This window comes from Pantherophis guttatus, chromosome 1 (genome assembly GCF_059756535.1).
Source record: "Pantherophis guttatus breed Tessera chromosome 1, ASM5975653v1, whole genome shotgun sequence".
Classification (NCBI taxonomy): Eukaryota; Metazoa; Chordata; class Lepidosauria; order Squamata; family Colubridae; genus Pantherophis; species Pantherophis guttatus.
This window is the reverse complement of record NC_142063.1, coordinates 38,892,637-38,904,734: the sequence shown is the minus strand read 5'-3', so window position 1 is coordinate 38,904,734 and position 12,098 is coordinate 38,892,637. Positions and strand designations below refer to the sequence as shown.

Below are 12,098 nucleotides of genomic sequence, written 5' to 3'. Positions count from 1 at the left end.
ATAAATCTTAAGGATACCAGCAACAAGGTTACAGTCATACTGTCATAAGTCGGAGGAGGTGGGTGATAGGAACGATGAGAAGATTAATAGTAGTGCAGACTTAGTAACTAGTTTGAAAGTGTTGAGGGATTATTTGTTTAGCAAAGTAATGGTGTTTGGGAAAAAACTGTTCTTGTGTCTAGTTGTTCTGGTGTGCAGTGCTCTATAGCGTCGTTTTGAGGGTAGGAGTTGAAACAGTTTATGTCCAGGATGTGAAAGGTCTGTAAATATTTTCACAGCCCTCTTTTTGACTCATGTAGTATACAGGTCCTCAATGGAAGGCAGGTTGGTAGTAATTGTTTTTTCTGCAGTTCTAATAATCCTCTGAAGTCTGTGTCTGTCTTGTTGGGTTGCAGAACCAAACCAGAGTTATAGAGATGCAGATGACAGCTCAATAATTTTAGCTTTGCCCTGGGGCATAGTATAGAGATGGCATTGAACACACTTGTCAGTAACCTCTTCCTCAGTCAGGACAGCAATGGTGCAATTTTTTAGATCTCTCAGTGGCTTTTGATACCATTGATCATGGTAGCCTTCTGGATGGACTGTAGGAATAGGAGTGGAGGCGCAGTATTACAGTGGTTCTCACTGTGCAGTCAATTCTACTGGTATTGAGGATATTGAGAAGTGGGAACAGAATGGCACAAGATTGGATGTTTTCATCAGCCTGCTTATATCTACAGGAAGCTGATGGGTGATGTCATTCATTAACACAGGCTCATGTATCATCAATATGCTGGTGATAAATTGAACAAAATCTCCAGCCCAACCTGATCAAATGATTCTATTTTATCCCAATGTCTGAAGGCTGCTGGGGTCTAGATGGAAAGAAAGAAACTTAAACTCAATCCTGATACGGCTGAGTGGCTGGGTATTTTTGTCTGAATGAATTCTTTGTATTTAATTCTAAAATGGCATAGAACTTCCCTGGAGAAAACTAGTGTGGACTCATAACTCCTGCTTGAAGAGTAGATCCCAGCTATAGCCAGGCGGCCTTTGCCCTTTTCTGGATCAGGAACCCCTTCTCACAGTCATTCATACCTTATTATATTTGTGTGTGGACTATTGCAACATGCAACAGTGAAAACAACCTTGAAAACCACCCCAAAACTACAGTTGGCCTAGAGTGCATCAATGCATAAAGTTATGGGCACACCTTGAAATGTTTGTGTAACACTTTTGCATGCACTGGTTTACAGTTAGCCTCTGGTTGCAATTCGGAGTGCTATTTAAGACTTCTAAAGTCCTTCATGACATAGGACCTGGCTACCTGACCGACCATCTTTTTCCTACTTTTTCTGCCCATTCCAATAAGGTCTAACAGAGCGGTGGGCATGTTCCAGATTCTGTCTTTAAAAGAGTATCATCTGATGGGATCTCAGTGGAATGCTTTTTCTGTCACAGGGTCTGCACTGTGCAATAGTAATCTCCAGAGGTCTGCATTATCTTGATCTTGCCATTCTTTAAATAGGTCTTGGAAGACTTGATTGTTTTCCTAAGCTCTTTGTTAGGAAGTATGTGCTTTTGTGAGAATGTTGTTGGTTTTTTTGAAAAGTTTTTTAAAAAAAAAAAAACATGAAACATAAAATACATCTTTTTAGAGCAAGGATTTGATCCGGTATAAAGTAAATACAATTACTCACATTCCCTCAACCAATTTTGTTCCAAATTTTATCCATTTACCTCTTTAAAAAAAGAAAAAAAGAAAGAAAAAGAAATCTTATTCTAAACATTTAGATTTTAAACATTCTACTATGTCACCCTAAATTCTAAACAATTATTTCCAAATAGACATCATTCCAAATCTTTGTCATTAATGGGTCTTAGAAATGAGGAATATATATGAAATATTGATTGTTAAAATGACAAAAAAAAGTGAGAATGTTGTTAATGTGCTCTATTAATTCCCTGCTTTCTTTTTGTTTTTATTTATAGTATTTGTTTTTAATTTATATGCTGTACATGGTTGTTATGTATTCAGCAACCTATACATTTGATTTATATATAATATTGTGAGATGTAACACATAGCTACGAACAGATCATTTTCAATTATCTAGCTTCTATTGTAAAAGGAAGGTGGGTTCAAAACAAAGAATTCCTCCATTGGAAAAATCACTCAACAGTATGTTTCCTTAGTCATCTGGGAGCTTTAAAGGTATCTTACCTCACCAAATGCACCTCTGCCAATGACTTTTATGATTTCAAAGTCATCTCGATGAAGTTGCATTTCCTTCACCAACTGGGTAAATGGTTTGGCTGTTTGAAAATAAGAGGAAATCTCAAGTTAAAGTTTGTATATTGCATATGATGTAAACTTTTGGATTGGTATCAATCTGTATATTAGTTTAGAATTGATAATAAGACATCAAAAATTACTACCTCTATCACAGACTACATCGTCTAATATAAAGAACCCTATCTAGCTTCCTAGAACAACTAACCAATGAATTAAAAAAAATAGGTGGCCCCAAAAAAAGCTCCCAACCCACTTACATTTTTCAGTCCAAATAAAAACGCTAGCTAAGCTAGGAAGCAAGTAGGCAATGAAAATTCTCAGAGATACAGAATGTATCTCTTATTAATAAAATAAGCAAAAGTGCTAACCTTAAAGAAGAACCTCAAGCCTAGCTGCAAGAAATTAACAATTAGCCTTGGGAAGATAAGGCTTTCAGAAAGCTCCTAAGGTAAAAGTACTACTTCAGGTCAATAATTATTTGGCCTTTGAATCTAAAAGAACCATTGTATAATGTTCTATATTACCACTATTATCTCATACTTCGTGTACCCTATTAAATATTTTAATGCAATGAAAAGTCCTAATCGTATCAATCAGAAAAAAGTTATTTGTAATTAACTAGTTTGATGTTGTTTATATCTAATCAAATGTTTATTACTGCAATCAAATCAAAAGATGATTTGCATATATCAATAAAGAAGATTTGTGCACCATACCTCTCAGACTTTTCTATTCTCTCCATACCAAAATCCATCAATTAACTTTTGCTTTAATGTAATTGGACCTTTAAATATATTCCTGGGAGAATTCTCCTAAAGCAGTCAACACAATGTTTGCAATACCACATTCAGTAAATAACTTCGTCTGTAAGTTTCCTTTCCCAGATATCTTCACAAGATCTTCAAATGGAAGAATTAGGAACAAATCTGGTTTTCTGAAGGACACCAACTGATCCCATGTTCAGTTACTAACCTTATGTAATCTAGAAGTAACACCCATACCGGTAGTAGATCTAGAAATACAATTTACTGGTAGTTTACTGGGTGAATGGAGATATAATTCTTATGCACTATCTTCAATCACCTCAAATAAAATTAACTGCTTATCAAGCCAGGTCCTAGAGATTTCATTATATGCCATCAACTTAGTATTGACTCTGAATGACCACATACATCATTTTTCTCCACAACAATCTGTCCCTAGCATGGACTTTCAGGTCTTCCAGTGGAACATGCAACACTACTGTAATTGAGTCTAACCACTTTACTGCCATTCTTCCCTTTGCTTCCATCTTTCTCAAGCATTATAATCTTCTCTAGAGAGTTAGATCTTTACATCATGAGTCTGGAGTAGGAAAATTTGAGTGTGGTCATTTGTGATTTGATGAGAACTCTTGAGTTCATTTGTTCAATAATCCATTTGGGGTTTTTTCCCACCCTTGGATGTCCATAGTATATTTCAGAAGTCTTCCATAACACAAAACTTCAAAAGCACCAATAGTCTTTCAGTTTCTAAAATTCAACTTATCTTTTTATATTTCAGAGAATACCATTGTTTATACTATTTTGATATAAACACATCACAACATCTGAATGTCTTTTTCAAGGCCTTCATGAATACCAGTCTACAGCAAGGGTGTCAAAACTCAGCACAGGTTACCGGCACATGACATTTCACAACATTTTTCCCATTCATGGAGCTGGGATGGGTGTAGTCTGCGTGTGACGCATCCAGTCCACGGGCCACCAGTTTGACACCCCTGAGCTACAGTGTATTTCTTAACAACTTGTTCCTTTACTGTTGATGTTGATCATAAAAGGGAGAAGCTAACTCCCTCTTTGATATCATTTCTACAACTTACAAGTGCTATTAAACTACTAATTAAGCAATAAACATGGTTTATAAATGACAATGGTTTGATTCACACAATATACTAATCCAAAAACACATTAGAGTTTAGCACAATACATGAATAATCACAAAAAATTAAAGTTGAAGGCATGTTTAGAACATTTTAATATATATTTATATAAAGGAAACACATTATACCACAATAGGCAACAAGTCCAAAGGCGAACTTATTCTTATTCCAAATTTGCCACACTTTTAATAATCATATTCTACAGAAATACATGCACCCACAAACAACTATAAGAAGTTTCCAAATAAGACAAGAACAATTCCTAAATATCCTGTCCCAGCCATGGAAATTGGGACACGCAGGTAAGTTTTATATTTTTACTAAAAAGGTCTTCAAACAGAACTTAAATGGCAAAAAAGGATTGGACAAGCAATCATAATCCCTGATACCCAAAATACCCAGCCCACAAAAATTCAATCAGCTTAAATTAGAAGTAAGAAAGAATTCAAATTGTAAACAAGGTACTAGAAGGTCAAATAAATATAGTATGAGGGTCCAGGGTTACTACTTGTGAGGGTAGGCTCTTAAGGAGGTTCAGGAATACAGTGGTGAGGTAAATGGAGAATTGTTGCCAATGGATCTGTCAGGTACACAGCTCCTCTTATATAGAAGTAGCATGATCTAGATTTGTTCCATTGAGGGGGTTGAGGTTCTTTCTGGCCAACAGTTTTCCTGAGTGCCTTTGATCAGCCCACCACTTTTCAAATTGGGAGAAGATACTAGTTCTACCTCCTCATCTTCTGAGGCCAGGGATAGCTGCCTCTCCTGGTTTCTAAGCAACGCTTGCTTTTCCTGCCTGACTCTTCCAGCTGAATCCCCTCAGGCTGCTCAGGTTGCTGACCCTCCTGTAACTCCTCTTCATCTTCAGAGTCTGAGCTGGCCATGACATTAAGTGTAGCAAGTAATCAATAACTCGCACAATAGTTCTATTTATTCTAGTCCACCAAGAACAGATTCTGTGGCAGCAGTCTCACCTGCATTTCTTAGGTACATACAAGACATTGAGCGGTGAAGGAGAGCACATATGGTTGTTAAGAGAAGAGCTGACTTGGCTAAACATAAAGATTGTCATTTGAAGCAGAAATAGCAGAAAGGAAAAAGGAGTAAAAAGCAGACACATAATGTGGGGGGGAGGAGTATGAAAGTCATGATTTACCTAATCACCTGAGGTATTACAGTAGGTACTAATAGTTCACCCACAACACAAAGCCATGCTTTCCAAGAGTTAGTGGCTCAAATTTAGCCAAAACCTACTAAGTGATATAAGATAGCTTAATACAAGGTTTGAACTCTGTCAGTGATGATTCACACAAGTTTAGTAAATTACCTCATAAGGTTGTAGGGAAAAGATAAAATAATAATTTCATTTTTAAGATTTAAAATATTTTACAACTTTTAAAAATAAAACAACAAATTAACAATTTGTAGCACAAAGTGTCAGTCAATTAAACAACGCCTCACAGTGTCTCTGTCTCACAGTGTCAGAGGCATGGTTTCTTCAACTCTCCTCTGCATTAGTATTCTCCAAGAGATTGCCATGTGGCTCCCATCCTGATGCTGCAAAAGGCACTGAAAACCTGAGTATTGGAGGTGCCTAGCAGAGCTTGGGATGGTAAAGGAAGTGAATTAATTACTTTAAAAGTAAAACACCATGGGGTTGCACAAGGCCACTCATAGGCTACATGCAGCCTGAAGGCCATATGTTGTACAGTTCTGATCTATGCTAATCTAATAATAATAATAATAATAATAATAATAATAATAATAATAATAATAATAGCAATTCTTTCTATTTAAATCTTTATTACACATGAATTGAAAATACCAGAAAATGTGGGGAAAGCTTTAGATTACTGTACTATTATTAGCAAGGTGTATAAAATACTTTAAATTTGAACTTTAATTTAAAAAAAATTTTTGAAATTCAAGCTATTTCAAATTTGAAACTCCTATTTTGTGTCCATTTTATATACTGTTCTGAGTGAAAAACAGGTTGTACTGAGTTTGAAACAGCTCTGTTTTGACTTTAAAAAATTCCATATTTGTTTGAGAAGTCCAAAGTTATAAACACAGTTCATTTCATGCTCTCAAAATAGTGACATCTTGATCACAAAAAGGAGCATTTTGTATTCAAAATTTTCTGCCCATATCCAGTTCTTCCTAATTAAGGGAATATTAGTTTCCTTCCAAATTGGTCAGCATACTGAAAATATCAGAATGGAAGACTTACAAACAGAATCAAGTATACCTGCAATGGAAAACTGGTACCTGCTGTTGATAGACTATGCCTAGATCTCTCCTGAGCACTTAACATCACATAATAAGGCATTTTTCCTACTTCTGTAAATCCCACTCTTATGGAGAAACACTTTAAGTTATCCAGGAAACTATGAAAAAAATCCTATGAATATTGTCCCAAAATTAAATGTTAAAGGAGTATACTATTTTAAAAGCATTTTTATCAAACACACCAGTGATAACTAATTCCAGTTGCTAATTACACCACTGTTTATTTAATAAATGAGAGTATACTGCCTATCAGTTTCATTAAAGGCAAAGATAAGGTCTCCTAACACTTCTATGTAGTTTTCCTGGCAACCATATGGAACTAGTTTACTTTTAATTCTAAGGTGACCAGAGATTAGCCTATAGCTTTGGTATTTCTTGGTGATTTCCCATCCTCGAATTATCCTAGTCCAATCCTGCTTAGCTTTTTGACAATAGCCAAGATGTGATGTGATGTGCCGGTGCCTGGAGGCTGTGAGGATCTGGATGGGAGTCAACAGGCTCAGACTTAACCCAGACAAGACCGAATGGCTCTGGGTATTGTCCCCTAAAGACTATGTCGATTGTCCATCCTGGGTTCTAGGGGGGGGAGAAAGTGCCCCCCTCAGAACTGGCTCGCAATTTGGGTGTCCTCCTAGACTCACAGCTGAGATTGGAACAAGATCTGATGGCTGTAGCTAGGGGGACCTTTGCACAGGTTCGTCTGGTGCACCAATTGCGACCCTACTTGGATCAGGAGGCTCTCCTCATAGTCACTCATGCCCTTGTCACTTCACGGTTGGATTATTGCAACACGCTCTACATGGGGCTACCCTTGAAAAGTGTTCGGAGACTACAGTTGGTCCAGAATGCAGCCGCGCGAGCTATTGTGGGTGCACCTAGATACACCCACATTACACCAATTCTCCGCAAGCTGCACTGGCTCCCTATTGGTCTCCAGGCGCAATTCAAGGTGTCGGTTATTACCTTTAAAGCCCTACATGGCTCAGGGCCAGGCTATCTTCGAGATTGCTTTCTACCGCATAGCTCCCAGCGACCGGTAAGATCCCACAGAGTCGGTCTCCTCCGGGTCCCGTCAGCTAAACAATGTCTGCTGGCAGGTCCGCGGGGGAGGGCCTTCTCTGTGGCTGCCCCGGCTCTCTGGAACCAATTATCCCCTGAAGTCCGGACTGCCCCCACCCTACTGGTCTTCCGGAAAGCGGTAAAGACCTGGCTCTTCCGGCAGGCCTGGGGCCGTTGATCTCACTACGGTGATCTTGCGAGATCTGGCCACGAATTGGAGTGTATGGGTTTTAATGTTTTCTTTTAAACTTTTGTATGGGATATTGTTTGCATTGTTTTATTCTCTGTTGTAAGCTGCCCAGAGTCTATCTAAATCAGATAAAATTTGATTTATATGCCGCCCTTCTCTGGAGACTCAGGGCGGCTTACAGTGCATTAAGCAATAGTCTTCATACTTTTGTATATTTTATACAAAGTCAGCTTATTGCCCCCACAAACTGGGTCCTCAATTTACCTACCTTAGAAAGGATGGAAGGCTGAGTCAACCTTGAGCCTGGCAAGATTTGAACTTACTTTAATTGCAGACAGCTGGTGTTAAATTACAGTACCTTGTCTGCAGATAGCCAGGTGCTATCATTTAGCTAGGCAATGATTTCAATGGCAAAACAAACGAACAAAGGATCATGTATACTTTTCTCTACTTCTCAGTGTTGTCATTCAATAATCATAACTAATTTAAATTAAAATTAAAACGAGGAGAACTAATTCCAGGTTCACTTTGAAAAAGAACTGAACCTCAAATAACCTACATTTTAAAATCTCTATCTTAAGTTTATTACCCATTGTCCTCCCTCAGTTCTTTGAAGGGTTAAATGTCCTTTCTTTATAAAGAGGACAAATCTATTCCAGAGGCTCTCAACCGTTTCGGCAACAAGGACCAGTTCCGTGGAGAGTGGTTTTTCCGTGGACTGGAGAAGGCATGGTTTCACATGCTGCCTGCACCCCATAGATGGGCTTTGCTTGTTTACACGGACAGACCAGTTACTGGCATGCAATGGACTGGGCACCCCTGATCTATTCTATTCATTTCTCCATCTAATACCAATTCTGCCATAGTGTTTCTAGAGTGACAGTCTTAAACTAAACAGTCTACACATGAATGTATTTATGTAATTATTTTTATGCCATCCACTTTTAAATGTCCTTGAAGTAGTGTACAAACATGAACACATCTCAGACTCATGAACAGGACTGAGAATGAGAAGGGAGAAAAGAGAGAAAGATAATGCATCTGAACACATTCAAAAGCACATTATACACACATAGAAACATTAGTATCTCAAATAAGTACTGTAAATAGCCTGAATAGGACTGTATACAGTCCAAATTCTCTTTGATCTACATCATACATGATTATTTCAATGTTACTGCCCATTAGAGAGGGTGAAATGAGGGCAAGGTAATGTATACTATGAGGAAGTGTTTAGGAATCAAATAGGAACAAAAAGATTCTTATTTTTCATCCGAGTTCTCTTTTACAGGGGAAAAAAGTACTGCCTGAATAATGTACGTTATAATTACATTCAAGCAACCAGAATGCCTATCTTCTGTCAACCACAATGCTTGAAAACGAAAGATAAGTACACAAAGGAAATAACCTTGATGTTTTATAAATATTCCTGAAGGACCTTTGAATGTTATCAGACACAAACATTCATTCATGTATGCATTACATAATAACCCTAAAAATATATAAAATTTTGTCTTCTATGGTAAGTCTCGTCCAATTTTATCCTCTCAAAAGCAAACCTAGAAAACAGACTGGGTGGAATGCAAATGAGTCTTAGCCACTTGTGAACAGCTTTTATGGCATATAAAATCTACCACAGGTGATCCTCGTTTATCAATCATTCATTCAATTACTTTTCAAAGTTACAATACCAAATAAATGTTAGATAGAAATGGTAGTTTTCGTGATCAAAATGGGCAGCCTATCCATATATTTACTGCATGATGTGCTTCAACTCCTCCTACCTGCATATCCCCTCACAATATATTCACCCCTTTGGCTGTCCTGTGCTCTGCTGCCGCTGCCTATCCCTCATGGAGGCATCCCAAAGGGCTAACAGTTGCAATGGCCGAGCACACCTTGTCAGCAGCAGGAAGAAGACGACATCAAAAGTGAGCTGGTGGGGGGGGAATAGGGAAGCAGGACTGAACAATGGCAGTGCAGTGCAGGGCAGCCAAATAGACAGAGAAGTGGGCAGGGGAGATAGGCAAAAAGGGAGAGCTGGACAAGAAGGCTCAGCAGGGCAGCTCTCTTCAGCTGCTGAAGAGAGCTCAATGGGTCCAGGCAGGAAGCATGAGGTCCTCACCTAACTACCACAACCAAGACTACCAGAAGTATCCTCATAGGCCATATGGTCACGTGGTATTTTGCCCAATGACCACTTTGCTTTGCAACAGAAATTCCCAGTCCCAATTAGAATCATTATACAATATAATGACTGTAGAAGAGCAAGTGCTTTTCTGACATTTTTCTCATTGCACTACTTTTTTTAAAAAATATATATTTTGAAGTGTGAAGGAATCTGTCATTCCTTTCATATGTAACTGATAAAACAGAATGACATGCCTATTCATGTTTGTATCATATTTAACTAACAGAATTCGGGAGAGTGAGGAGGGGAGCAGGAATAAGTACATTTTATAAGCAGATAGTTCAATTTTAAAATCCAGTGCTTTCAAAATGAAAGCAAAACACAAAATGCTTTAAGAAAAGAACCTTCCTTTTTCTTCAAAATGGATACATTATGAAGTTATTATTGTTGCTGGATATAATGTAAATATGTGTACAGAACATATTGCCACCTAAAGATAGAGAGCAAAGGGTAGCAATTACTGAACACAAAGGTGTGGTATACCATTCTGTTTTTTCCACTTCCTTGTAATGAATTACAATACATAACCAGTCATACTCAGTTTTGTCCTCACCCTATCTTACTTCCTTAGTGATCTAGTTTTGATTGAAAGGCCAATGAGAGTCAAACCTTTGCCTTGGGCAAAAATCCACGAAAATGCATGAATCACACTCAGTGTTGTTATAATTACAGTAATGAAACAAATTTTCAATAGTGAAACTTTAAATTTGTAAGGAATGCTAGAAAAAAGGTTTCCCAGATGGTATGTTTCACAGGCTCCAACTTTTGTTTGAGAAGTAGCCATTCTTTAGAATGTATTTTTGTATACTAATCCCTTAATTAAATCTGCACTCTGGATTAATATTTAGAAAGATATTTTTCAAGTCCCATACAAGTGAATACAATGATACAAGCTACTCTACTGAAAACAAATCTACAAAATGTTTGGGACTAGAATACCTAAACAAACAAAAATCTGCTCACTCCTTTGGGATCCACCCATCTATCATAATAAGAAAGAATGAACCTCCAGTATGTCCCACCCCAAATTTTGGGGGAAAAATTCTATTGAACAAGAGTCAATTTTGGAATATGACATTCTTGAGTCATAGAAGTAAGCTTTACTCCCTGACAATCTTTCATTTATAATGTGAAAAGTTTTAGTTTAGATTTTTAAAGAGCTGTATTCTTTGTCTTGTTCCCTTCCTTCATCACTCTAGAGTTTAAAAATCAGTGTTTTTAAACCAATGTCCAAATTCTTTGATAAACTAAAACAGATCTTGAGTCCCCTTTTGAATCTAGAAAAGCTAATCAGACAACATTTTTCATAGAAAAATGGAATCAGATAAAACTTCAATAGCATTCTACATTTAATTATAATAACTGTACCTATTCTGGATTATATGTCTTGATGGTACAGTTTACTGCTTAAAATCATTCTATCTATCTATACCTATGTATATAACAAAACAAAACCTATTTTAACATCTCATCAATTGTTACATAAAAAGACCTACAGATAAATATGGGACATCTAGTGAAAATCCATCTAATGAAAACCTAAAACCCATCCAGTAAAAAGAGGAAAAAGCCGCAGCAATAGAATTGCAAGTTTTATTTCAGCATCATGTAGCAAAAGGAAAGGCAATATGCAACCTGATGTAGTAGGAAGCATTTTTTAAAAAACATCCTACGTTTTTTCTCAAGCATTACAGTAATTTTTAGCACAGTTAAATAGTTGGAACTTAGAGTAGATACCACCTAATTCTCCACTACATATGTCAAAAAAAATCTATAGGATTCTATAATATGTCTTTTAGGGAATGATTAAGCCCCCCTCCCCAAATATCATTTGCTTATTTAACTAACATATTTCTATGGCTACCCATGTTAACCAGATAACTCTGATAAAATATAAAATAACTCTTATGAAATATATAATAAGAACACATCAAAGCTTTATAACATCACATTAAAAATTGAGGCTCCTAACATATTTAACAGCATAAAACAGAACACACTGGGATTCACTAAAATCATGGCTTTGTGCAGAGGGTTTCCCCCCGTTTTTGGAACACATATGCAGTGGGAAAGAAGATATACAGTACATAGTATATAATGGGAATAAAGGGTGTAAAAGATGCAGTGCATTCTGGAAATGCAAAGAGTGGTAGGGTGCGTTAATTTTCAGA

The 12,098-nt window shown here is 37.1% G+C and overlaps 1 protein-coding gene across 3 annotated transcripts in view; it reads right to left on the bottom strand.

Moving 5' to 3' along the window:
• The window catches only part of CDC42BPB (CDC42 binding protein kinase beta), a 95,976-nt gene that overhangs the window by 70,084 nt on the left and 13,794 nt on the right, over positions 1-12,098 (bottom strand). For all 3 annotated transcript variants that reach the window (XM_034418525.3, XM_034418526.3, XM_087872100.1), the window contains exon 2: positions 2,206-2,297. In XM_034418525.3, coding sequence (XP_034274416.2) covers positions 2,206-2,297 — 92 coding nt within the window. The remainder of the gene's footprint in view (positions 1-2,205; positions 2,298-12,098) is intronic.